Genomic DNA, 24834 nt, shown 5'->3' with positions numbered 1-24834 from the left:
ATTTAATCTTCAGTGAGGAAGAATGTCACATGTCATTGTTGTGTATCACTGCTGGTGTTTCCCTAGGTGCAATTCTGAACATCTTCTGGTTTTAATGTTTTGTGGATGTGGGAGTCATCTTGAAGATCTGAAAGAACAAAGTGGTATTCACAGCTGTGAGGGTTGGATAGTAGAGGAAAGGCACAGTGAAAGAGCAAAGGTTTGGATTCTGCCACAGATTTGTTGTACAACTTTTGGCCTTTCTGTGTCAAAGGAATATTATCATGAAGAGCACTATAGCAAAAATGAATTGATTAGGTTTTGGTTGGTGCTTTGAGGTCCTCAGAATTATTGTACTGTGAGATATGTGCTAACACATTGGCACCAGAGTTATTGGGCAAAGAAAGAAAATGAAATGAGGTAGGAAATGGGTGGGTGCTACTGTGAAATGACTGCTTTTGGAACTGATAAGTCTAGTTATTCATATAACAAGCATCAAAACTTGGGCTCCTCATTGTACAAGACTGACATAAACACAATGACAGCAATGCCAAAATCAGGTATAGAGCCAGCTGATGTCCACGCTGCATATTAGTAATAGTGACTCCTTTTCTGTCTTCTAGGTGTTGCTGGAAAGCCGGGCTCACTTGGTTTGCCAGGAATGCCTGGTCGGAGCGTGGGCGTTGGATACACTTTAGTGAAGCACAGTCAGTCAGACCAAATCCCACCTTGTCCCATAGGAATGAATAAGCTCTGGGACGGCTACAGCTTATTGTACGTGGAGGGGCAGGAAAAGTCACACAACCAGGATCTTGGTGAGCTGACAGAATTCTCTCAGGCATAAACAAAGTAGGCCAAAATCCTGTTTCAAATGAGCAGTCTTCATTGGTACCGCAGGCGGTTGTAGTAGAGGTGGTGGAAGTCTGCTTGGCCAGAATCTGTACTGGGAGCAGTGTCACTTGTGCCATCCTCCGCTGCTCATATCTGGTGTGTATGAGTTGGAGCACTTGGCAGGTGCTTGGTGTGACCACTTCTCCAATTTTTCCAGGTTTTGCTGGCTCATGTTTGCCTCGCTTCAGCACCATGCCTTTTATTTACTGCAACATCAATGAAGTGTGCTACTACGCCAGCCGAAATGACAAGTCCTACTGGCTCTCCACCACTGCTCCTATCCCCATGATGCCAGTGGACAGTGTTCAGATCCCACAGTACATCAGTCGTTGCTCAGTATGTGAAGCACCTTCCCAGGCTGTGGCTGTGCACAGCCAGGACATCACCATCCCACAGTGTCCCCTTGGTTGGCGCAGCCTATGGATAGGATACTCCTTCCTTATGGTAAGGTTACTATTGCTAATACAAAGGCAACTTTAAACATTTCTAGATCTCCTCTTTGCTTAGGTGACTGAGGCTGTATTCTATGAGTTGCTTACAGGAATCTAGAGCCCTGTAGCTTCTTGCCCTAGTGCATTTATTCTTTATCAGCTGGCCTGCTGTAGGCTTCCTGAGTCTGTTCCCGTTTAGCTGGCCTTCTCACCTGTACTGCTCAAGTTCAGTAGTAACACTGATGCAGTAGTTCTGTATTGCCGCAGATATTCTTTGTTCTTCAAACCTTTAAATGTGGAAATGCTACTTAAGCTACAGCAGCATTGTCTTAATCCCCTCTCTCAGTGGAAAAAGTAGAACATTTTCCATTGCATTATTCTAGAAGCTCATTAGTGTAAGATTGGTAGAGAAGTATGAAGTCAGCATTATTGTTTCCAAATTTTCCCAGCTTGCAAGTGAAAAGCTGGTTTTCCATTATGCCAGGCCTGTATATTCAGCCTAAGTACATTCCTTTGCTTCTTCACCTCTAGGCCCTGACTCAAAAGACAGTCAGACATAGCCAAGGCATAATTTTGGTTGCCTGTTTTACTCCTTTTAACAATGGAACTGGAGGACTGCCCCGTTTACCTCCCGTTCTGTTCATTTGAACTCATTTAAATTGACGTCTTTATTTCAGCATACTGCGGCTGGTGCAGAAGGTGGTGGTCAGTCCCTTGTCTCACCGGGTTCTTGCCTGGAGGATTTCCGTGCTACTCCGTTCATTGAATGCAACGGTGCTAGGGGAACATGCCATTACTTTGCAAACAAATACAGCTTCTGGCTGACGACCGTTGAACAGTCGCAGCAGTTTTTCAGTGCTCCTCCCTCAGAAACTCTGAAAGCAGGACAGCTTCGAACAAGGGTCAGCCGTTGCCAAGTGTGCATGAAGAACTTGTAACAAAAATGCAGTAACATTAACAGTCCTCGTTACCTAAGACTAGACATCACTGATGTGAAGAAGGATAAATTCATAAACCTGTTTTGTTTGATGGGTGAATCAAGACAGTCAGAATTCTACAGAAACGGAGTGTCAAGTCCAGGAGTTTGACTGCACACAGAGGAGGAGAAGACCAGTGCTCTGAAACCTCTTTTTTTTAATGGAACATGGTGCTACGCTTTTACTTCAGTGGGTTTTTTTCCCTCATTTATGGCTACCTCAGAAAGTCTCTGCGAGTTCCTTATTCAGACCGAAGCGGAACTGATGTCTCACATTACACCACTCCTCTGTCCGAGGCACATGCCAATCATCAAGAAACTTTTCAAAAGTTATGCTTTATTAGTGGCTTTGCAAACAGTATTTGGTCTAGTGTAAGGGAATGAAGACTCATTCTCCTACGAAGTACAGAGCTAGCTAAAATTTATCAGTGTATTGTGGGTGACTTAGAAACACTAAGCATTACTGGTTGATAACTGACTGCCTTAGGAAGACTCAAAGAGTAATTTGGTTTGCTTTGCTTATTAAACAGACGGGATGTTCTTTCCTCCAGTGACAGGTAATCAACTCTAATCCAGCCTCTCATCCACGGTTGACTTTAAAGAGCTACCCCAGTGAAAAATGCAATTTTTTATGTGAAGATGAATCCAAAACACCTCTAGCATTTTTCATAGCTTTCTATTGAAATATATTCCAGGTAAAACGTCTGCTTCAAGGTCTGTGCTTATCTTCTTGCAGTCAAATGATTTGCAGCCACCAGAAACATTTCACTACTATGAATGTACATTTCCTTTCTGAGGTAGCCTTGGCACACTTGTTTTGTAATTATTCAAGCTGTGTGTGTTTGAAAAGTAGAGGCTTTACTAGGTAGCATGGAAGCTCATGCAAACACAGAAGTAAGCAGTTATGGGATGTAGTTTTTACTTCTACAGCCACAATGTGATGTATACTCCTTCCTCTGGGCTTTATTTCTGTTAGTTTAAAAAATTGTATTTCTAGTGTATGCACTGTTAACTAGTCCCACTTTCCTTCAGGGCATAATTAAAGAGAAGTGCCACTAATTGTATGATCCTTGTGTATTTTGAGGGAAAGCCATAAAACAGGTATGCCAATATATATATAATGAATTCATTTAGTTGGGCTAAAGTTATTATTACCAACTTCTCTAGAGTAAAGTGTATGAAATCCTTATATATTGACATTCCCAGGACATTTGAAAGAAGTGCCTTGCAAATACGCTATCACCTTGGCTTAAAAATCTTTAAGACAAAATTGTTCAGAAAATTATTATTAATGCAAGACTGAGACATTATTTTAAAGTATTATTTCTTTACTAGGTCCTAGGGCTCTAGCTCTATTCAGCAAAGTACTTAAAAACATGCATACCTCTAAGCAGATAATATTTTTACCTTTAATGATTATTTACATGCATAATGTAATATTATCTTCCTAGATCGGGGTCAGAGAGCTCTGCGCGTTCTGGAGTTGAACCACACTGGAGATGAGCAGGGAACTTGTGAAGAACGATGTAGTCTTTCATTTAACTTATTCCTCATTGTGAAAGACCTGCAACTGCTTTGGATGTCTTTTGCAAATATCTTTAAGGCATTTCAATGCTCCTGAGTGGCAATCCTTTTATGCAGAATATTCAGTCTACTACTTAGCTGTCCTGGCACAGACAGATGATACTGTATTTACATCTTGGGTTATGCAAATGCAACTTTAAAACAGTGTGTGCACACAGTGAAGCTCACTGCTTTTTGAAAATGTGTGCAAATAATTGGCAAACTACAATGGATTTTTCAGCCATTGGGCTCCCATGGTGCTATAAAAAGGGGTGTCAGTCAGGTGTTGTGTCTACAGGGAGTTGGGCTTATTTTGGAACATGGACACATGCAAATACAATTAATTTTTTTTTTTTCCAGGATCAGAGCCTTGCACATTTTAAGCACTACTATCTTCTGGGAACTGCTTCTATTGCAGTAACCTGGCTCTACTCCTGTCAGTGTTCAAACTTCCTTCATGTTCAACCAGCCCAGCCTTTTCCCACACGGTTTACACACAAGCCCTTCCCTGTCAGGGGCACAGGGTGGGAATTCCAATCACCAGCCATTCTTCCATCAGCCCCATTTTCATAAATCTGTTTACCCCCCCCCAAGAATACTCCTGCAAGAGGTCTGCAGGGCAAAGACCTCCTCTCTGAAGAGTGTTTACTTAACAGCGAAGAGCTATGTGGGGAATAAGTATACTGTACTCCACTGATTGATTTTTATTATTTTTTTTTTTTTTTTTTTAACTTAGGTGCTTCCTTTTGTTTTTTGGTTTTTTAGCAGTTACTGCTCAAGACTGAGCATTTCAGAGCAAGGGCTTCATTTTCATTTTTGTCTGTGGGGAGGAGAGGACTACAGTTGCTGTTACATGAACAGTAAGTTCATGTATATATAAAGAAGTAATGCTTTGTTTTAAAAAAACCACACGGCTAATCCATGGACAGGAGAAGGAAATGGTATTTTTTTGAAGTGTATAGTTTCCAAACTGTGGTTAATAAACATTGAAGGCAAACAAGGTGAAATATGATCTGGTTAACTGTCTTCTTGGAAATCACACTGGCCCTGATCAAGAAGTGCACGTGAGAGGAGACAGCATTCAGTATTTCTCTATGTTGTCATTTATTGGTGAAGATGAAACTCTGCAATTCATGTCCATTACACTATCATGACAAAATGGCCACAGCAGGGACTGTCTGATAGTAAAAAGGAACTTTATAGTGGATTAAAAGATCTTTGTCTTTACTTATTCCAAGCTGTTCTTCTTATGGCTGCTGGAGATATACTCTGCCTTAGAAATAAAACGGCACAGGCTGTTCTGATAAACCTGTAGCATTAAGGCACTTTTACCAAAACAGATTTCAAAGGCAGTAAGTCAAAATCCAACAATTAAGAAATTTGCATATGTCTATATATTAAGTTTTAAGATAACTTGGTTTATATTTAGTTCACACAAACAAATTAACAAAATATAGCAGCATACAACCTCTGAAAAGCTTAAGAAATTTATTAGATGCACAGATAAAGTGCTGTAACAGAGAAACTTGTGTAAATCTTTCTTGAAATAAATAAGGTACAGTTAAACCACCTTTGACTCATTTTAGTTCTGAAAGAAAAGCCAGCCTAAGTTTTAATGATCTGAATTTTAAGGTCAAGGTGAAATATATCATAACTATAACAGTGGTTGTGATCTATATCAACTATTTGAGTCTCCTGTTCCTCTTGAGGTTTCCCAGAAACAGGAAGGCTATTGTAAAACGTATACATTAGACAGTTCCTTTTACAGAAACATTTTTGTAATAAAGTGTGGTTGCTCAAATACATGTTAAAATATTTAACAAGGAAACAATTTTCTTCTGATCCAGTCAATCTTTTAAACAAGACAATGTATTTTTTTCTGTGATGCAGCCCACAGGAGGGAACAGAAGTAAACATCCTCCTTAACTGAAAACTGTTTTGCTTTAAAGAACTAAACTATTGCATTATGTGAGAGCAAGAAATATCCATTTGGTGTTATCCCTTTCTCCAAACATACAGCCCAGTGATACACTCATTTTTGCCTTAATCTCAAAGGTCCATTTGTCTTCAGGAAAGACACGATAAAAAGAGGTTCCCTTTAAGGCTCTTATAAGATCTTTTACTGCCTTTCCATCTGGGGAAGCTCTTTGACAGCAGGAACTGTCGCTGTTGGTGTTTTGGATGCTACTGGGTTTTTGTGCTCTGTTATCTGTAATTTCAGGCACTTTGGGGCTAACATGGCTGATTTAAGTCAACGCGATAATAGTAGTAATATGTTCAATACTCAGAAGGGTCACCACAGTTTCCTTCATACACTCAGGATTTCAAATTCTTCTTCCAATTCAAATAGCTTGTCAGTAGATTCAATGAGTTCTGGAAAAAAAAAAAAAAAATTAAACAATTTAGAATCTAAAGACATGCCCGATTTCATTTATTTAAAAAACAGAAACCAAAAAACCTACTTCTCTGAAATGTGTCCTTCGAAGTACTTTGTAAGATTTTAAAAAAATACATATATATATATATCTATATCTCTCTGTGCTAGCAATTGTTACGTGGCCTGTTTGGCTAACGGTCTGATACTCTGTAAGAATGAGGCATTTCATCACATGGCGATTGCTTGACACTTTGGAAAGCGTAGTTATTCCACCTGTAATTATTCTTCTGTTTGCTAACAAGGAACATGCTGCTGCACAATAGTACTTTCAGTCGGTACCACACCTGCTCCTGTAGTCGTCACTTCTGGCTTTGTCGGAGGTATGAAAGGAGGCCAATGTGGTGGGTGCTTCTGGACCAGCTCAAACATCCGTAGACTCTGCTGCTTTAGAATCTCCTGAGGACAGAATACTTTCATTTTAAAAGATGCCTCAAGAGAACCTTCAAACACAAAAAAATGCCTGCTTAATTAACATTTTTAATTACATCTATCAAAAACCAAAGGCTTTATGCAGACATACAGTGAAAGCCTGTTATTTCGGATACCTGCCATTATGAATCACTGCCTCACAGATCGCTGTAGTATCTTCCTAGTTGAAAGCACACCTGTAAGACAGATCTCTTGAACTGTCCTACAAGTTATCAGTGTGTTCTAATTAGCTTTGATATCCATACACCTATAATTTTGTTTACATGTAGCAAACAGACACCAAGAACGTACAGTATTTTCTGCCTTTTAAAATAAAATTAGTTGTATGGACCTCTCTGTATTCAGATTTTCTGTTGATCAATGGGAACAAAAGCCAGATCTATCAGCTCCAAAACACCAACAGATTTTGAAGGGTAGATTTTGATCAGGAGAAACAAGTTATTATTGAAGCCAAATTCCACTCCTCTTCAGTCGGGTAAGCTACATCATAGCCTATATTTCAGTTATTTACAAACTGCCTTCCTTAGCCTTTTTTTTTTTTTAATTTAACATTTATTTAAATTTAACATTTATTTCTCAGTAAATGACTAAGTTTCAGCCAGTAACACCGTAGTCCTAAAAAAAGAGAAACTTTTTAAGGGTATATATTTACACTAATTTTCCAAGCGGCAGGGTTCATGGCTGTCAAAATGCTGAACAAGCTCTGATGAGCAATTCGGTAGTACTGGCTTACCCTGACGCATTAATGCATTCTTCTCTACGGCTCATTTAATTTGCATGCAGGGAAAGATGTAATGGGAATTTTCATTTTTTTAAAAATAAAAGTATACATTATTTCATACAGAGCCAATAAAGATAGTATTATTACCTTTTGTACAAGACTACACCAGTTATCAAAATCACATTCTTCTTTGCAAAAGAAGCCCTAAGGAAAAAATACATACAGTAGTAGTAGTAGTAGTAAATAATAACAATATGTTAACGAGTGAAGGATGCTGTGGTATCTTTACGCGTTGTTTAAAGCTTTAGAAACGTACGTCTCAAGTGACAATCACCCATAACCCAACCAAAGGATACTGGCACGGGATCAGATTTAATTTCTTCAACTACCACCATATTCTTGTGACGCATACTGGATGACTTCTACAAGTAATTCTATTTAAAGCTTTGTAAATTATGATATAAAATAAGTTAAGCTTAAGTAACTAACTTGTCCAGAGTGACATATATGGCAGTGATGGAATACAATAAGGAAACCTGATTCAGCCCCTTGCTTTGACCTTCAAAATACTTCTTGCAAGAGGTAAATGCTGCTCAGTAAAGAAAATGAACTGGCTCCCCAGGATACAAACAGCCAGTTCCCTGCTTCACCTAAGATTAATGTATCCTATGCAGTTAATACATAAACTACCACGTGTTGAATTTTAGATCGTAGAAGACTGCCCTGTGATCTCAATTCTGCTCAAGGAAATGCATTACTGCCCTTACCAATACACAGAGGTATTACTTTGAAATAAAGTCTACACATCTGTTATTTCCTGACACCTACTAAAGCTACTGAAGGGTCCAAATTCATGATCTTCATTCTGTGTGGGGCTTGCTGGCAGTGGAAGCTCTGGTCATCAACTGTGCCATTTTCTTCCGAATCTACAAAACTTTGGGTGGTGTGAGGGTCCAAATAGATCAACTCATTGCCTGTATGGGTAAAATCCATACGTTGATAATAAGCAAGAGACTTCAATAAGCACTTACAATAAATTATTATAAATAATAAGCACTTATTTAATTAGACTTGTAAAATAGAAATCAGATTATCATCAACATCACTTTCTAGCTAGGGGGTCTTTAAGAGAATTGGAAAGTTAGACACAATAGTTTCCCACAGGGTACTTAGTATAATTTTCCATTGTGACCTATTACTGTCGATTTTGTGGTTGGTTTGTTCTACCTGTGTCACATACTTTCCTTTTTCTATGTGAGTTCCAGTACATTTATAAAAATGTCAACTGCTGTAATCCCTCATGTTCCACAGATCAAAAAGTACAGGATGACCACAAATGCAATCTGTAATCCCATTAGGCATTGATTCAGAAATTGGAACAAAGAGGAGTGACTGAAACAGTTCAGGTTTTACAAAAGGAGGACAAAATATCCAGAAAATTATGGATCAAACTGGGGTGAGATCTGAAAGACTGAATCTAGTATTAACTATTGCTTTAATTGATAAAGGAAGACGGAAGAAGGTGAAAAAGATACTGCTATCAGAAACAGTTTGAAATACGAGAAAATAAGAAAACTGAAGCAAAAGAATAAAACAAGACACCCTTCATTAGGAAGCATTAATCATTAGGAAAATTCAGTATTTTAGCAGTAGTAACATTTGACACTTGTCGAATGCTATCAATCACCTATTCTCAGTGTGCTGTTCTTGCTTATATCATTACTCGTTTTTACGTCAAGCTCTGCTGCTGCTTTTCCATTCCTGTAAGGATGATATCACACTGTTCCTGAAGTATATGAGGTACATTTCTTCGTTTCTTCTACTTTATTCTCATGCTTAAACTGCTTACTATTTCCCCTTCCAAAAAAACCCCTTTCTCTTTAGATCATGTGCATATTTGGAATAAGTTTCTTTTTTCCTTACCTAAAAATCCTATGAAATAATAGGCGTTATTTGGTTTCCCTCCTAATGCTCCCAAAGACTGTGGCATCTTAAAGCATTCCTAGGAGTTCAAAGGGAGAAAAATGAAACTGTAGTTGATTTGTGTACTGATATAACAGATTCATGAACTTATTTCACAATAACAAACAATTCACTGAAAAAACCCTTACTTTAAACGCATCAATATATACTGGATTTATGTGATTTATCCCTAGCCGTAGAGGTATAATAAGCAAGAGGGGCTTCCAGCCTGTGCAGAATCCTGCTGTGTTCTTATTTCGGCCAAGAGCACTTCTGTGCAAATGGGCACTGCTGTGGGCCGCGCTGCTGCTCTGGGGGGGCGACCAGCACATCTTCTCTGTGGGAATAAGAACAGAAATCAATGAATGCACAAAGGAACACAGAGCAGATCTTCCTCTCAGTCATGAATTAAGCTACTTTGCCAGACATCTTTACAGAGCCCCTGTTTTAAGACAAAAGGAGCAGGGCATGGAAATCGTAACCATTTAGTAGAAGTAATTCTAGCAGAGAGAGTATGTGCTGGCATGTGAGCGAGACATGAGATAAACAACTGGGGGATGAAAATTGGAGACTGAAGTTACATTTACTACTAGCATTATTAATACTGTCACGCTTTGCCCATAAAATGTCAGGGAAATAAAGTGGCAGAGATTATAGCATTAGAAACTCTTCAGGGAACTCTTCACTTCCAATGATGTGAACATAAAATAAGCAGAAGTAGGGACTAAAGTAGAAATACACTGTGTATAAATACCGCTTGTAAACCCACCTTTCCTACACCTGAAAATTAAGCCTGGCCATGTTTCTCTAGGATCTGCCACTGGTTTCTCTTTTGCCTGACAAAAGCACATCTCTTTCTTTGGAAAACTTTGTATTAAAAACAATTCTCTGTATTTCTACAACCTGTAACTTCATTGCATTCCTGGGATAGGAGTCTAGATAGCACAGACCAAACCACCTTCTCCCCAACTGCATGGTATGTAAGCTGGCCACCGAGAAGGCCTACACCGTTCTGTGCTAACTTAAGTTTTGGACACCCAAAAACTGAGTTTGTATTTCCTTTATTCCTTCTCTTACCTTGGGAACAAGTAGGGATGGCCCAAAAGTATTTTGTTCATATTTGGATACATTCGGGAAAGTGGAGTCAAATGAAAAACTGTAACCAGGGAACTAATGTTTCACTTACTGATGTCTTCAATGACCACTGTATTGTCCATAGATACATAAACTGCTAACGAATTCCATTCATCAAATAAAGCAAGCTTCCTAGAAAACATTAAGGTAATAATACAAACTAATTAGGACCACGAGGGTAGTTTTCCATTCAGGGCAGTTAGATGGTTCTTGAGTAAAAAAGTTAAATTGTTTCTTTGGAAAAACATATTAGTTGGATTTTTTTTTAAGTCTCCATGTAACGAAAAGATAACTTTGAATATTTAATGTTTAGTATATTTAGAAAAATAAATACTGAGTGGTACCAGGAAAAGCACACACACTGTACCATGTGAAAGCTGTTTTGTCCTTTTGCCAAATGCAGTGATAGTAACAGCTCAACCACATAATTAGGTTTATTGTTTTTTATTGCATTTAACAGCCTCCGCAATGGGATCCTGCCCACTGTGCCTGGCATTGTCTAAAGAAGGAAAAAATTCCTGTGCCAGTTTTGCACATTACTTTTTGGTTAAGAAGTTCCACTAAATTCAGTGGAACTACTTCTGTGCATGTGTGGACAGCAGAGTCCGGGCGTTAAAAGCTAGATCAGCTAAAGGTTTTCGGCACCCAAAAGTTAGGAGGGAGGCATTATAGCACACAGGTCTCTGTTCACTTGTGTGAAATCCAAAACTCTTGAGGAAAGGAGCTACACTCTTAAGCTGCACAGGCAGAGTCAGCTGCCTAAAATAAGCCAGAAAATCCTGTATGCGAGCACTAAGCCAAGAGGAATTTGTAAGTGAAAAGAGCTGGAGGCCAGGGTATGCTTTAGCTCCTCTCTCTCTCTCTCCAGAATGTGTGCCTGTCCCAGGGCTGCAAAGAATTGCTGCTGAGCACTCAGGACCTGCAGTCTAGCCTCCCCTTGAGATTTGGCACCTCCACCTATCCCTCAGAAACGGAGCAAAGTCAACTCTTTCAAGTGTGGCTTCTAGACTAGGAGGAGCTGCCCATGTTTTATACAGCAGCCTTCAGGCAGAACTGCAGCTCAGACAGTGAGGAACTGCAGTTCAGTTCCCTCCTTGACCTGGACGGCCTCGCTCTGATGTTTCATACCACCACTCTAATCTGCGTGGTGTCACTCTTGACCTGTCGAAGCTGTGCAACTTTGTGGAAAGGAATACACGTCTCCAGTGCTTACTGGTTAGGGCAAGTAGATGGCATAGCAGGGGAGACCTTTTTGTAGGTCTTCCCCAGGCTCTTGGTGTATTAAAATTCAGAACTCGCCCAATCCCAGCTTAGTGCCTGTCCACTGGGCTACAGCATGTACTTGTCCGCGCTGTACTTGCAAACACATGGCATATCTATTCCTGATTCTGAGAGAGAGGGAGATCAGCCTTTAAATCTGTGTCTTGGGCCTTATCTTGGTGTCTGAGCTTGGCTGCCCCAGGGGAGTACGCTCTGAATGAGCTAGTGTGATTTGACTTACTTCAGTACTTGAGCAACTGTATTTGGTCCAAACCATTCTCCAATTGACTTCCCCTCTCCGACACCCATCTGTGCTGTTTTATGAGGGAAAACACACACACAGGAAAAAAAAAAGAACACAGAGAATCTGTTCACAATGTATGTTAAATAGCATGACCTACTAATATTTCGACATACATGTGCAAAGAAGGGCAACAAAGCTGGTGAAGGGTCTGGAGAACAAGTCTTAAGAGGAGCGGCTGAGGGAGCTGGGGTTGTTTAGCCCAGAGAAGAGAAGGCTGAGGGGAGACCCTACTGCTCTCTACAACTGCCTGAAAGGAGGTTGTAGTGAGGTGGGGGTTGGTCTCTTCTCCCAGGTAACAAGTGACAGGACAAGAGGAGATGGCCTCAAGCTGTGCAGGGGAGGTTTAAATCAGATGTTAGGAAAAATTTTTTCACCGAAAGGGTTGTCAAGCACTGGAACAGGCTGCCCAGGGAAGTGGTGGAGTCACCATCCCTGGAGGTGTTTAAAAGCCGTGTAGATGTGGTGCTTAGGGACATGGTTCAGTGGTGGACTTGGCAGTGTTAGGTTAACAGTTGGACTTGATGATCTTAAAGATCTTTTCCAACCTAAACAATTCTATGATTCTATGATACTAGAGCAATTGCAAACTGTATTTAGCAACAACAATTATTTTCTCAATCTATGCTCTTTTCAAACCTTAATGACTGCTAGGTCCTTTACAAAAAGTTTCTAAACTGTAATGAGAATTACAAATGTTAATGTCCTTTATTACAAATTACAGCAATAAGCTTCATGACTGTCTATTTTAATACTATCAACTCCGGTGCCCAAGGCTTACATACTTCATCAAGAGCTAGATTCTAGAATACAGATTTATTTAGCTCTCAGTGAATAACATTTCTGAATTATTATACTTTGTACCCATTTGCATGCATTTTTATTTATATATAAACATATACATTGTCTTCATAATCACCTTTTTAAAATTTTGAATTAACATATTTCAAATTAGAAAGTTTCAACACAGTAGGAATTTCAGTGGGGAAAAAAAAAGTTGATGTGTGTTCTTACCCATTTGGTGGATGGAATAACAGCAATCTTTTCTATCTAGAAAGCACCGTAAGATTCTATGATATTCTTCTGGTTGTTTTTTGTGTTTTTCCCATTGCCAATCTTACAGGGAAAAAGTTATACAGATTAAAAAATAATAATGTTTCCATCGTCCTGATCAAATTACTAGATAGTAGAAAGCCATACAATGAGATGTTAAAAGACTAATGCACAATTCATCTCTAACATTTACATTTTGTTTAGAGTTCCTAGAAGTCACAGCTTGTCATTTATTATCTAGCTGTCGTTTATCACCACAGGCTAGATTGTGAAAACTGGGAAAACAAAATAAAAATGTCAACTGCAAATATATTCTGAGTGATCACTGCTCAGAATTGATAGCTATTGCTGGATGTGAGCTCCCAAGATTGTTTAAAACTACACGCTCTGTTTAGATTTTGTTAGATTTGTAAGTGTACATCAGATAATGATATAAGATCCATAAAGCAAAGTCCAAACACAGCGCTGGCCCTCTCCCACAGCAAAATCCAAAACACAGCTTTGCCACGTATGCTCTTGCTTCTAACGTACGGTAGTTACCTCCCATTTACTGACAGAGAAGCGCATACATAGGGCTGATACTAGGAAGTAGCTACATGCTACAAGTTTACATTCTAGTTTTTCTCAGGTAATTTGTTTGTTTGCCTACTCCTTCAGCTAAATCTTTGCACCTCTGTTCTGTGGACTCAGTTATTCAAGTGGATAAATCCTTTTGTGGATTCAGTCATTAAAGTGGATAAATCCACAAAGCATGCTGCCATAGAAACCACAGCACAATAGTCAAAGGATCACAGACCTAACAGTAATAATTTAATTGATATGGCAGCTACACACAGACCTGACCTATGATACTCACCTGGGATGTGAGGTGCTGATGGAGGCTTAAGAGCTTGCACTAATGGGTTCTGCTGTGGGGTTTGGACCTCAGGTGACGGGCGAGTGGTCTGTGAAGTACTTTGTACGATGTCTATCACTACGTCACTATTCACACAGTCACTGTGTGCGAACATTTGGTGGCTATGCAAGCAATGAAGAGCAGGGTAAGAACTCAGGCCCATGGCGGCAGGTATTCCCTTGGCCTCAACTTGGGTATTCCTCAAAAAGATTTATAAAATAATGACAATGGGATTCCCTATTTGTCCTCCCTCTATTTCTATTTCTCTGCTTAAGGCTGGCGTGATTTCACCCTGTCAGACAAGGATAATTCACTAGTAACTTCTATGAGGGCATCAAAGAAAGTTTCATTAATAAATTTAGGTTTTGTGGTTTTATGGAAAACTACAACAAAAATTAAACCGTCTCCAAACAACACAAAAGTTCACTCAGTAACAGTACTCACCTCTTCCTAAATGTCTGCAGATCAGTGCTTGTGCCAGCATCATCTGCCCACACCGCAGCATACATCCCCAGCCAGCATCAGACGAAGGACCAGTGCCTCCTATTAAAAAAGTTCATTACAATCAATATGGGCTTTAAATTGAGTGCAGCGCCAGAGAGAAACTTGCAGAGATAAAAATCTCTAACAACTGTCCTATGGATAAAAGGCACTGAGCAAGACCTTCTCTTTCCATATTGCTGGTCTAACTTTACTGCTTGCTCTACAAACATGAAGACCTGATTATATGCAGGTACAAGTAAACACAGTTTTTAATAGCTTTAATATTTTGTTTGCATAAACACTTAAAATGATGCTCAAAATGTTCTAATACTGTAAAAATCATTTTTCAGTCCATGATAACATCACTAATCCTGCTATCTGATTTATAACAAGGCAGCTGGTCTACTGCATACTCACCAATAGGCGAAAACTTTCTTCTGTACGTAAACCAGAGACGAGCACTTATATCCAGCAATAACTTAGATTTGTCTGGAATATTTTTAAGAGGAAAGAAATTATTAAAACGAACTTTACAACTGAAAAATTCTAATTTTCCCTGTACAGTCAATATATAGAGTGCATGGAAGACTGCTGTTAGCTTTTACATATAAGACCCTTAACACTCAAACATTTTTTAGCTGTTTAAACACTGAGAGCTTTTGTAGACTGGTAATTAAAAGTTAACTTATTAAGGATGAAATAATTGTTAGCCAGTGAAGTTTTACAAGGTGTTTGGAATGACTCTGCCCAGCCTGAATGAAACAACTATGGAGAACTATGTCCTCAGGAAAGAGGTGGTAAAGCAAGTTAAGAAAGGTGAAGAATTTCTACATGCAAACCAACATGGAATTATGCATTACTTCCAAACCCAATACAAAGTCATCTTAAGAAAAGGTTAATAATACTAAATTTAATTAAATCTCTTTTGTTTGTTTTTTTTAATACATGCGCTTACAGAATTCTCCCAAAGGCTCTGAAGAATTCTTAAGAATCTTATATGCTGCACTTTCTCCGAGCCATGGCTCAGAATGACCGGCCTTTTCAAGAGATCCTTCAGCCAATCAAGGCTGTATGCGGCACCCTCGGTTGTCTTGAACCATGCCTGCGTTGATGGCCGCTGCCTTTGACATGTAATGCAGGAGGATGCCCTTGTCTTCTCCCCAAGGAGCAAAGCTCATTTCTGAAATCTTATTTTTATATGATATCTCAATACATCACTCTGCTATGACTTATAGGTCACATATTTATTTTCATCAAAATACAGTACGTGCCCTAGATTAATTTTATTATTACTATTATTCTTTTGAAATATCATTTTAGTTGCAAATAACAGGCTGCAGACAGCATCCCTCAAGGGAAAATAATATTAGTAATACTGAACATTCCCCAAAAGTTATTTATTTATCTATTTCTGAGGCATTTGGCGTCGAGACGTGACCAGCCTCATACCTGATGGGCCTTTACTACAAGTACGCTCTCTCTGCATGAATTATGGTAGAAAGTACATTGGTAAACTTCTGGTTTCATTTTAGGATAAATACCGCTGCTTATAGTTGGTTTCTTGTTGATGGAGAAAAACAAACTTCTCTCATGAGACATTTAGAGAACATAAGGAAATCAGGAGCTGCTGCTGCATGTGAATCGATGAATGCTCTACGGATTTTACAGATTAATTTTCATTCTAAAGATACCTGTGTTTAGGTGGTGTTGCCTTCCTAGAATCCACACTGGTTCATCAGTTTCTGGGAATTCTTCTAAGTAGTCTGACAAAATAGTGATCTGGTTTTCATACCTAGATAAAACTGAACAGGAATACACAAAATTCAAACTCCATTTTGTCCCTTTGTTCTTTTATGCACAACTTAGAGTGCTTAGACTGAACTAGTTGTAGCTAGTCTTTGCAGTCTTTGGGTCTCCCAAATGGTGCTGCCAGCTGCGTTTACTCTTCCTTTAACAAGCTGTGCTGACACTGAAACAGCCAATGTCTTGGCTGGGGTTTATTTTGATCCTCAGCGAGCGCTCAGAGAATAACATGGCTGACACCTTGATTATAAGCAGTCTGACTGAAGCCAGTAGCAGAAGTGCAGGATGACTGCAGTGAGAGTAAGATTTGATTCAAGGAAATGAGAGAAGGGAAAAACAATTTAGGCATCACAGCATACATGCCCATGCCTGATCTTAAATGTACAAATACTGCCACTCGAGCGATTATGTCCTTGTGCTTAATGGGAAGCATGTGAAAAGTGTTAGCAAGAATGGGTTTTACCTTCCTGACTGGAGATTTGAAACACTTTAAAATAAAAGATGCATGAATGTTATTATTCAACGCTAGACTATTTACTGTAAAATAACAAATAATAATTAATACTACTTAAAGAAGGCCATTCAACCAATTTTTGGATAATTAATTAAAGCAAGCTTTGTTGGAAAAGGAAAACAGGCCTTCAAGTGTAAAAATGAATGTAAAATCATTTCTTTTACATACCAATCTTAAGGAATATACTGCTAAAAAATCAGAAGTTGGAAGTGAAAGCAAACACAATTATATTTTACTCTTTAAGTAAGTGCACACATATACAGTATAAAGAATGAATAATCATCGGGTAAATATATTAAAAAAAAATCATGTAAAAATATGCATTATAGCAATCAGAAGTGAAATGGAGCTACACCACCCTCCGATTCGAGCACCCAGGGCCAGTACTACCAAGCACTGACGAGACACCTCTGCAGGCTAGCGCAAGCTGTTGTTAAAAAACGTGATAACCTTCTTTCTGAAGGCTGTATACAGAGCAGAAGAACCTCTTACACTGCGCGCTGTCTTCTCCGTCAGAAAACTCATCGCACTGACAGAGTAAACAGCCTCTTTCTGAGTCCGGAGACTTAAAAGGCTCTCACCCCTCGAAATCCAACAGGAGAGAGCTGTCTCCCCCCTCCGCGGCCATGTCCCCCTCCCACACCCGCTGCCATACGACATCTCAGACCAGCCGGGAAAGAACTACCGGGGTCTCCTGCTTCTCTCCCGCAAAGCCCCAACCCTCCCACCGCTGAAGCCCGCAGAGAGCCGCCGCAGCCTCCAGCCTCCCGCCTCCCGCCGCGCCGGGGCTGGCGGCGACACCCGCCTCAGGCCGCCCCGAGCCCCGGCCGCGCTCCTCCGCCCCGCACCTGCCCGCCAGAAGCCCCTCTGCCCCGCGCCCCCTGCCCCCGGGAGAGGCCGCGGGGCCCCGTCCCTCCGCGGCAGGCAAAGCCCTCACGACGGAAAGCGCCGACCCCCCGCCTCGCCCCTCAGCCCGCGGGCGCCTCCCGCCGCGGCGCGGCCCCGCTGACGGCCCCTGGGGCGAGCGGGCCGCCGGCCTGGCCCCTCGCCAGCGCCCCCGCCCCGCCAGCCGCCGCGCCAACGGCCGCGCCCTCGCCCCGCTCGCCCCTCTCCCCCGCCGCGGCCCCGCGCCGCCGCCGCCGCCGCCCCTCACCTGACTCCATCCTCTCGCTGTCACCATCCTCCTCCTCGCCCCGACACGGAGGCACAACACGGCCGGGGCGCGGGGCGTCCTGGGAGATGTAGTCCCGCCGGCCGGCGGCAGCGCACCGCCTGCCGCCCCTTGGACTACAACTCCCAGCAGCCCCCGCGGCCCGAGGAGCGAGAGGAGCAGGCCGGTAGGTACGATTGGCTGGGCTGGCCCCGGCGACCCTCCGATTGGCCGGCGCGCGGGCCGAAGCACCGCCCTTGTCGGCAGGGGGCGGCGGCGAGGCGCGGTTGGCATGGAGGGCGCCGTGTCCGACGTGGGGGTCTGCAACCTGGCCTACGCCGGGCGCCTGGAGGAGCTGCGGGCCCAGCTGCTGCGCGACAGGACCCTGGCCACCAAGGCCGACCAGGTCAGCCGGCTGCGGCCCTCCCTGCCCGCCGGGGCGAGAGCGGGCGGCCTGTAGGGCTGCTCCCCGGGGGGCAGCTCCTGTCAGCCGCCTCTCCGCACCCCACCTTCCCGCCGCCCGCTCACCGCCCCTCCCTCCCTTCCTCCCTCCCTCAGGACAACCGGACCGTGCTGCACTGGGCCTGCTCGGCGGGACACACGGACGTCGCCGACCTCCTCCTCGACCTCGGCGTGCCTGTGGACGACAAGGACGATGTGAGTGTCGCAGCCCTCCCGGGACCCCTCACCCGTGAGAGGGGTTGGCCTGGGGCGCGGGGCTGCTGCCGGGAGGCGGAGGAAGCGCTGGGAATCGGTTTGAGTGGGGAATTTGTGGCTCGGTTTCTGTCCGGACCCTTTGCCGTCGTGGTTTCAGCCGCAGAAGTGCAGCTCCCGGTGGCGGCTGGCCCTGGTCCCTTCCTTCCTTTCCTTCCTCCTCCCGTCAGTTGGTGTATCCAGGGTGGTTTCTAGGAGTTTTTAAAAAGCGCCTACTACTGTGGGAGAAAGGCAAGTTGAAGTATTTCACTGTTTATGTGGAAGAGGGGGTAATGAAGCTTGATGAGTTTTGCTTATTGTCAAGGAATTTTAGGAGAAGAATTCTTATGAACACAGGTGCAAAACCAGGGGTGTTTGGGTTGTTGTTGCGGGGTTTCATGTTACCTTTATCTCGGTGCGATCCTCTTAAATATGTTGTGCCAAATCATGAGGTACCCTGAAGATTTCTCCTTGTTGGGGAGGGTATCATAGAGTAGGTGACAGGTTCAGTGATTTCACAGTTGCAAAGGAGATGGTCTGTTACTGTTCTAGAGGAAGTGTTGAAATAATTACATCCATTATGAAGCATCCTAAAGATCATCCTTAAAGAAGGAAATGTTGTCCCGTCAGTTTAATTAGAGGGTAGGATATAGAAAAGATTGCAGAAACTTTGGACACCCTTTTCTGCCACTCTTATTTGTTCTTAAAAAAGCACTACTGTTAATTCTGCAGGAGCAAAGTGCCCTGCAAGATACCGTGCATAACTGCATAACAGAAGTGATTTCTGTCATTTAACTGGCAGCTTTTGTCAGGTCCTGAATGCAGACGTGAGAGGATGTCAGACTTGTCTCTCTGGTGATAATCAATAATGTTTAGCTTTGCAGTTATAAGAAGATGTGCAGTATAACTAATGAGTAGTCAAGTCTGTATTGGGGTTATGCTTTGTCATGTTTTTTGCCTGAAACTCCTGGTTTGAATAACGTGGGGTTTTTTCCTTGCCTCTGTAGGCTGGTTGGACTCCCTTGCATATCGCCGCTTCGGCAGGCCGTGATGAAATTGTGAAAGCCCTCATTGCCAAGGGTGCTCATGTAAATGCTGTCAATCAGAATGGCTGTACGCCCCTGCATTATGCAGCCTCCAAAAATAAGCAGGAGGTATGTTTGCCTATGCTACTGGCAGTGGTGTTGCTCTTTGAAGAAGTATTTAGTTTTACTAACTTTTCCTTCTCCTCCCCCCTTTACTTTCTCTTTCTACGTATTCAGATTGCAATCATGCTTTTAGAGAACGGAGCTGATCCGGATGCAACAGACCATTTTGAATCCACCCCATTACACAGAGCAGCAGCCAAAGGAAACCTAAAAATGGTACAGATCCTTCTGCAGCACAATGCGTCTGTTAATATACGGGACTCTGAAGGGAATACTCCTCTGTAAGTAATTTTTTAATTTTTATTTTGCTTAATGTAGCATAATGTCTATGAAATGAAACTCCATTACTTCAATTTCTTTTTTAAATTTCTCGTTGCCTCAAAATACTCCCTTGCTTCACACCCCTATATAATGAAAAAGGATTTGAGAAAATAATACTTAGTATTTTGCCTAAGTGTGTCTGTACATACCTACTTTAATTTGTGTTACTACATCTACTTAAAAAGTGTAGAACACCTTTTGTAATAATTTGGAATATGTTCAGTTGCCACTAGAGGGTAGAAAGCGAGCTAATGACATGAAAGTTGGAGGAAACTGGTCTTCCGGGCTGGCCTATTCTGTCCTGCCAAGCAAGAACTAATATTGGAAGCTTTTCTTCACCTCTCTAAGGAAAGTAAGTTGCAATTTAAGTACAGTCAGTCCAGTGTTTGATATTACCGTAGAGATCAGTTTGAATATGTAAGGTAAAACCTTAGCTGCTTTGAAGCTGGTGGCAAAACTCTGCCTTGTCTACAGCGGAATCAAGGTTTTGCTGTGAATAAAATCAAGCATTATGTTTTAGCTATACATAAAACCAGCATTGTCCTGGAACACACACATTTATTCTCAAGATACTATGCCAAATGGAAAAAAGCGTTTGCTGCATTTGCAGTAACTCATTACTTCAGATTATTTTTGAGCGTTGTATGACATAGTTTATCACTTTCAATTCAAATAGAGATTATCATTTTCCGATTTCACTGTGGATTATGTGCTCCTTAGCTTTGCTGACCACAGAGCCAAATCCTAATCTAAAGAAGCGTCTTAATGTTGCGAGGACAGTAGCAGGAGGAATGTTCTTGAGTTGCTTAATGACAACAGAGTGACCGGACAGCAAGCTTTGGAATCTAGTTGGTTGCGTGTGGTTTTGTTGCTCTAGGATGTATCTCCCCCCCAACATTCATGCTGTCCTTTTGACAAGGCATAATTATTGCTCTTTACAAGCTTGGACTGTTCAGCTGTGGCTGTGGGTTTCTTGTTCTTATTACAGTCATTTAGCCTGCGATGAAGAAAGAGTGGAGGAGGCAAAGCTGCTGGTGTCTCACGGTGCAAGTATTCACATTGAGAATAAAGAAGAACTGACCCCACTGAAAGTGGCAAAAGGTGGCCTGGGAGCCATACTTAAAAGAATGGTGGAAGGCTAGTGGGGACTTCTAACTTGAGTCTCTTTCCTGTTGCACTTGTATTTAAGACTGCAAACTTCGTATTTGCATAGTTCAACTAGGATGTCATGTATGGGCGTCAGCATGGTAATAAAATGTGTATCTCTAGCTTTCCTTCAAGTACAGTGCCAAAACAACTGTTTGTACTTCCTGTTAATTAAACAGCTTACTGATTTTAAAGTATTTTTCAATATCTTGCAGTTTTCTTTCAGTTTACAGTATGATCTGTATAAACGTGGTCATTCCTTCTATTTCAGAACCTAGTTTAGGATTATTTCTTTCAAGCAACAGGACCAAAAATGCTTTAACCATTTAAAGTCAGTTTTACTTTGGAAGCATATTCTAGAGTCTTTGTTTTTTCCCTTAGCCTTTGTGATTTGTGTGTGGTTTTTTGGTTGTTTTTTGTGGGTACTGATTCTCTTCCTTCAGATGATTCTAAACTACACCTCTCCCTTTGTAGAATGCCGTTTCCTCAGTTACTTAGATAATTGTATCCATTTTTACGCTTCTTAGTCTATTCAAGTGAGCTCTGAGTGTTCAAAGCTTTTCTGTTGTTATCTGTTGTTATCCTGTTTCTTTGAATCTTTAAATATATGTATTTGATGAAGTGCACGGGACTGCTTGCAGAATGCAGGCACAGTTTCAGGGTTACCTCTGCAAATATACTATTATATAATGGATGGCTCTGGATACTTCGCTGGGATGTACTTCGAGTCTAATTTTATTTCCTCTTGCTCCTTCTGTAGATTTCTTTTTCTGTTCTGTTTGACTCCCATTATGTAGCACTGATGCTTGCAGTTTACCGTCTTACTTTACAACAGAAGCCTGGTTTAATCTCTACTCACAGCAAATCCTGGTATTAAGTTATTAGAAGGCAGCGCTAATGAGACTGAGTCTGAAAAGTGACCTTCTGTTCTGATGTTGGCAAGATCGGTTTTGATACTAGTGGGATAGATTTCCCCTTTCTGAACAAATGATGCTGATGAAATTCTGTGAAATAAAGAACTTTCCTAAACAGCAGTCTTTGGTGTTACAAAACTTTATTAAACTTCCATGTAACAAAACCAATATTTTCTAAATCGCTTGTACGCTTGGGATGTGAACAACAAGTCAGATGAAACCCTGCCATCCATTACACAGTATGGAAATAGAACATGTTTGTTCTTCAAGTGCAAGGAAAGGTTGAAATGGAAGATGACAGTTTCTACAGTTTGACTTGTAGGGATTCAGGTAATGCAATTTATTTTGATAAGCGAGACAGAAACTTACAACCAAACAAATGTCTTCACCAAGTACTTTAAGTCTACCCTAGAAAGCAAGATGCAGATTAAATTTCACTGAGGGTACCTATTGAGAGCAGGAGGGATAACTTGCCTGTACAGTAAGCTCTGGCCATGCAGACCTTGCTTGAGGGAGGAACCTGACTGAGTAAACGTTTCTTACATATTGTGGAGGCACTGCTGAAAACTTGAATTGAGAAAAGCTGGTTAGAATTCTGTGTTCATCATTGATCTTTGTATAGCAAAAAAACCCTGTCATAGCTCTGTAGCTTTGTAAATCCGCTTCCCTAGGAGATGGTGGCTTGAATGTTGGCTTAATATCTGGTTTCCATATTAATGATCCCTGCTCCCTTAGGAGAAGATAAATAGGCCATGCAGAAAAGACTGTCGGAACATCTGAGGCAAATTCTGAAAAATGTTTCTGCATCCTGCATAGCTCTGCAGGGTTTTTGAGCTACACACCGTGGATCACTACCTAATTTGGCTTGGGCTTTGCCAAGAGCATCAGTGGAAAGCTAGGAACAGTGCCCCATCCTTTTTAATAAACTATTTTACATGAGCAAAACTTCATAATGAGCACAAACATCTGCCAGAAGGCTTACAAAAATATCTCAATATGTTAAGAAACTCCAAATACATGTTATTTTCCTTACCTTCCTCCTCACCCTCAGCAATCTGTTTTGCTTCTTATTTTTGCTTTTTGTTTATTTTTTAATACTATCTATTGCACACTGGTGGTTAGAAGTATGAGAGGAATTATTAGTCTAGAACTTGTGTTCAATTGTTCTTTCTTTTTATGTAAAAATATTAACATAACTTGAGCAATTTCTCCTTTTTTAGCAAATGTAAGACCTGTGGTGTTCTGGGAAGATTGTATTGGCTATAGAAGGTAATTACAACTTCACCAGCATAAGCTCCTATCTCACTGTAGCAAGTTATGTAAGGAATACATGCAGAGAAATTTGTGGAGGTGAGATTAAGGAAAGATTATAAAATTATGATAATGACCACATAATATATTCCCCCCTTCAATCACAATAGTGCTGTTGCAGAGATGTGAAAGTTGAAAAGCTGTTGCAGTAAGAAAAATGTAACTAAGACATATATACAGGAGATGACTTCAGAAGAACTAATACAACTACAGCAGTGTTGTGAAGAGAGTTATCTATATTTTCCTATGAAGGGCAAGAGTAAAAGAATGCCTGGGAATGTCAGAGAAGGAATTATTTAAAATTAATGCCACTGTCAGCCAAGTCGTGGGCTCCCTTGGACCAATAATTGATTTGAATTACCTGATTATTAAGGTAAGAAATGGCACTGAAACAGGAGTAGGTAGTACTCACTCTTCTCTCGCTGTTACTGAGCATGCTTAATGCTGTAGTTCTGCATGCTTACGAAACTTTGGGTGTGAATATCAGAAATTTTCAGTAAGCTTCTAAACCTAGATTGAATTATGTGAGTTTGTGGATTTTGCTTAGTCAAATTGCTACAAGAGTCAACAAGAGAGGTGCCTGATTAAGAAGAGAATTCCATGCAGGTTATGACTTAAGGTTTACCTGGATATTTTGGGGAGAGAGGAGTGTGAGGATCCACTGGTAGAATATGGCAGTGCTGGTATTAGTAAGGGTTTGACCCTCACAGTCCAGCACAAGCAGTTTTTAGCTAAAACAATATTATAAGAACACTGTAAATGCTCTTTTACTCTGGAATGAGGCTAAACACTAGGACACACGTATCAAAGACAAATATTTGAAAGCCTGAAAACTGGGTAGAAAGGGCAATTAATACAGTTATGCTTAATGATGCAAATTGAATCTTAATTAGGACCTCATGCCTTGCATCATCTTTAAATGTTGCCGTCTCTTTTTTTTTTTTTTTTTGGTCACTTTCTTGATAAACATACTTCTAACTGTAGAAACTGAACCTGAAAATTTTAGCACACATGTATCCTTTTATCTATTTTTAAGATGACTGTTGCATATGACTAATGTTTACAGGCTAGGAACAGTCACCAAAGGATTTATGAACATTAGATCGTATAAAAGACTTAAGTGCCAAAAAGTTCCAGATCCCTGAGCCAGATACATTTTTCTGCAGTGCATGAGACTGAAACCAGTGTCTCCTTGTGTCAGTGACTGTCTGCCTCATGTAGTTCCGAAGGGAGCTGCTGAGGCTGTGTGTCTGTATTCACCTGAGCCCTGTGGTCCTTGAGCTCTTCTGAAAGTAGGTATCTGTGCCCTTTTGAAGAAC

General features: G+C 41.1%; 3 protein-coding genes across 9 annotated transcripts in view; 2 read left to right on the top strand and 1 right to left on the bottom strand.

The window, feature by feature from the left end:
- Nucleotides 1-5183, top strand: part of COL4A6 (collagen type IV alpha 6 chain) — a 143399-nt gene extending 138216 nt beyond the window's left edge. For 3 of the 4 annotated variants that reach the window (XM_072876683.1, XM_072876684.1, XM_072876685.1), the window contains 3 exons: nucleotides 603-794; nucleotides 1028-1314; nucleotides 1979-5183. In XM_072876683.1, coding sequence (XP_072732784.1) covers nucleotides 603-794; nucleotides 1028-1314; nucleotides 1979-2239 — 740 coding nt within the window. In that variant the 3' untranslated portion in view covers nucleotides 2240-5183. The remainder of the gene's footprint in view (nucleotides 1-602; nucleotides 795-1027; nucleotides 1315-1978) is intronic. The other variant, XR_012044712.1, reaches the window with a different exon arrangement.
- Nucleotides 5184-5311: 128 nt separating this feature from the next.
- On the bottom strand, nucleotides 5312-18124 carry ATG4A (autophagy related 4A cysteine peptidase). Of its 3 annotated transcripts, none has more exons than XM_072876688.1 (13): nucleotides 17986-18124; nucleotides 16207-16317; nucleotides 14933-15004; nucleotides 14477-14575; nucleotides 13099-13200; nucleotides 12025-12097; nucleotides 10576-10655; nucleotides 9539-9726; nucleotides 9351-9429; nucleotides 8256-8401; nucleotides 7575-7631; nucleotides 6562-6673; nucleotides 5312-6213 (listed from the first exon to the last, which is right to left on the bottom strand). In XM_072876688.1, the coding sequence occupies exons 1-13, from the start codon at nucleotides 17993-17995 to the stop codon at nucleotides 6149-6151; spliced, it is 1194 nt and encodes a 397-aa protein (XP_072732789.1). In that variant the 5' UTR covers nucleotides 17996-18124; the 3' UTR covers nucleotides 5312-6148. The 3 variants fall into 3 exon arrangements, with proteins under 3 accessions (XP_072732789.1, XP_072732788.1, XP_072732790.1); XM_072876687.1 differs by lacking the exon at nucleotides 17986-18124 and adding an exon at nucleotides 13994-14232 and having other exon boundaries at nucleotides 16207-16274; XM_072876689.1 differs by lacking the exon at nucleotides 17986-18124 and adding an exon at nucleotides 13994-14154 and having other exon boundaries at nucleotides 16207-16274.
- Nucleotides 18125-18218: 94 nt separating this feature from the next.
- PSMD10 (proteasome 26S subunit, non-ATPase 10) lies at nucleotides 18219-22314 on the top strand. Of its 2 annotated transcripts, none has more exons than XM_072876692.1 (5): nucleotides 18219-18388; nucleotides 18541-18639; nucleotides 19683-19829; nucleotides 19938-20104; nucleotides 20368-21085. In XM_072876692.1, exons 1-5 carry the CDS (start codon nucleotides 18275-18277, stop codon nucleotides 20375-20377), a joined length of 537 nt encoding a protein of 178 aa, XP_072732793.1. In that variant the 5' UTR covers nucleotides 18219-18274; the 3' UTR covers nucleotides 20378-21085. The 2 variants fall into 2 exon arrangements, with proteins under 2 accessions (XP_072732793.1, XP_072732792.1); XM_072876691.1 differs by lacking the exon at nucleotides 20368-21085 and adding an exon at nucleotides 21133-22314 and having other exon boundaries at nucleotides 18228-18388.
- The last annotated feature ends 2520 nt before the right edge of the window (nucleotides 22315-24834 follow it).

This window comes from Ciconia boyciana, chromosome 12 (genome assembly GCF_034638445.1).
Source record: "Ciconia boyciana chromosome 12, ASM3463844v1, whole genome shotgun sequence".
NCBI classification, from domain to species: domain Eukaryota; kingdom Metazoa; phylum Chordata; class Aves; order Ciconiiformes; family Ciconiidae; genus Ciconia; species Ciconia boyciana.
Note: the sequence above shows the minus strand (reverse complement) of the source record. Positions and strands in the feature narration are given on the sequence as shown.

Coding starts and splice junctions, on each gene's coding strand:
- ATG4A (XM_072876687.1), bottom strand. CDS start 14,541: ATGTATGCTGCGGTGTGGGCAGATGATGCTGGCACAAGCACTGATCTG. Junction 14,233..14,476: donor CTGCAGACATTTAGGAAGAG/GTGAGTACTGTT, acceptor AATCTTTTTGAG/GAATACCCAAGTTGAGGCCA. Junction 9,727..10,575: donor AGTGGTCATTGAAGACATCA/GTAAGTGAAACA, acceptor TTATTCCCACAG/AGAAGATGTGCTGGTCGCCC.
- PSMD10 (XM_072876691.1), top strand. CDS start 18,275: ATGGAGGGCGCCGTGTCCGACGTGGGGGTCTGCAACCTGGCCTACGCC. Junction 18,389..18,540: donor TGGCCACCAAGGCCGACCAG/GTCAGCCGGCTG, acceptor TCCCTCCCTCAG/GACAACCGGACCGTGCTGCA. Junction 18,640..19,682: donor CTGTGGACGACAAGGACGAT/GTGAGTGTCGCA, acceptor TTGCCTCTGTAG/GCTGGTTGGACTCCCTTGCA.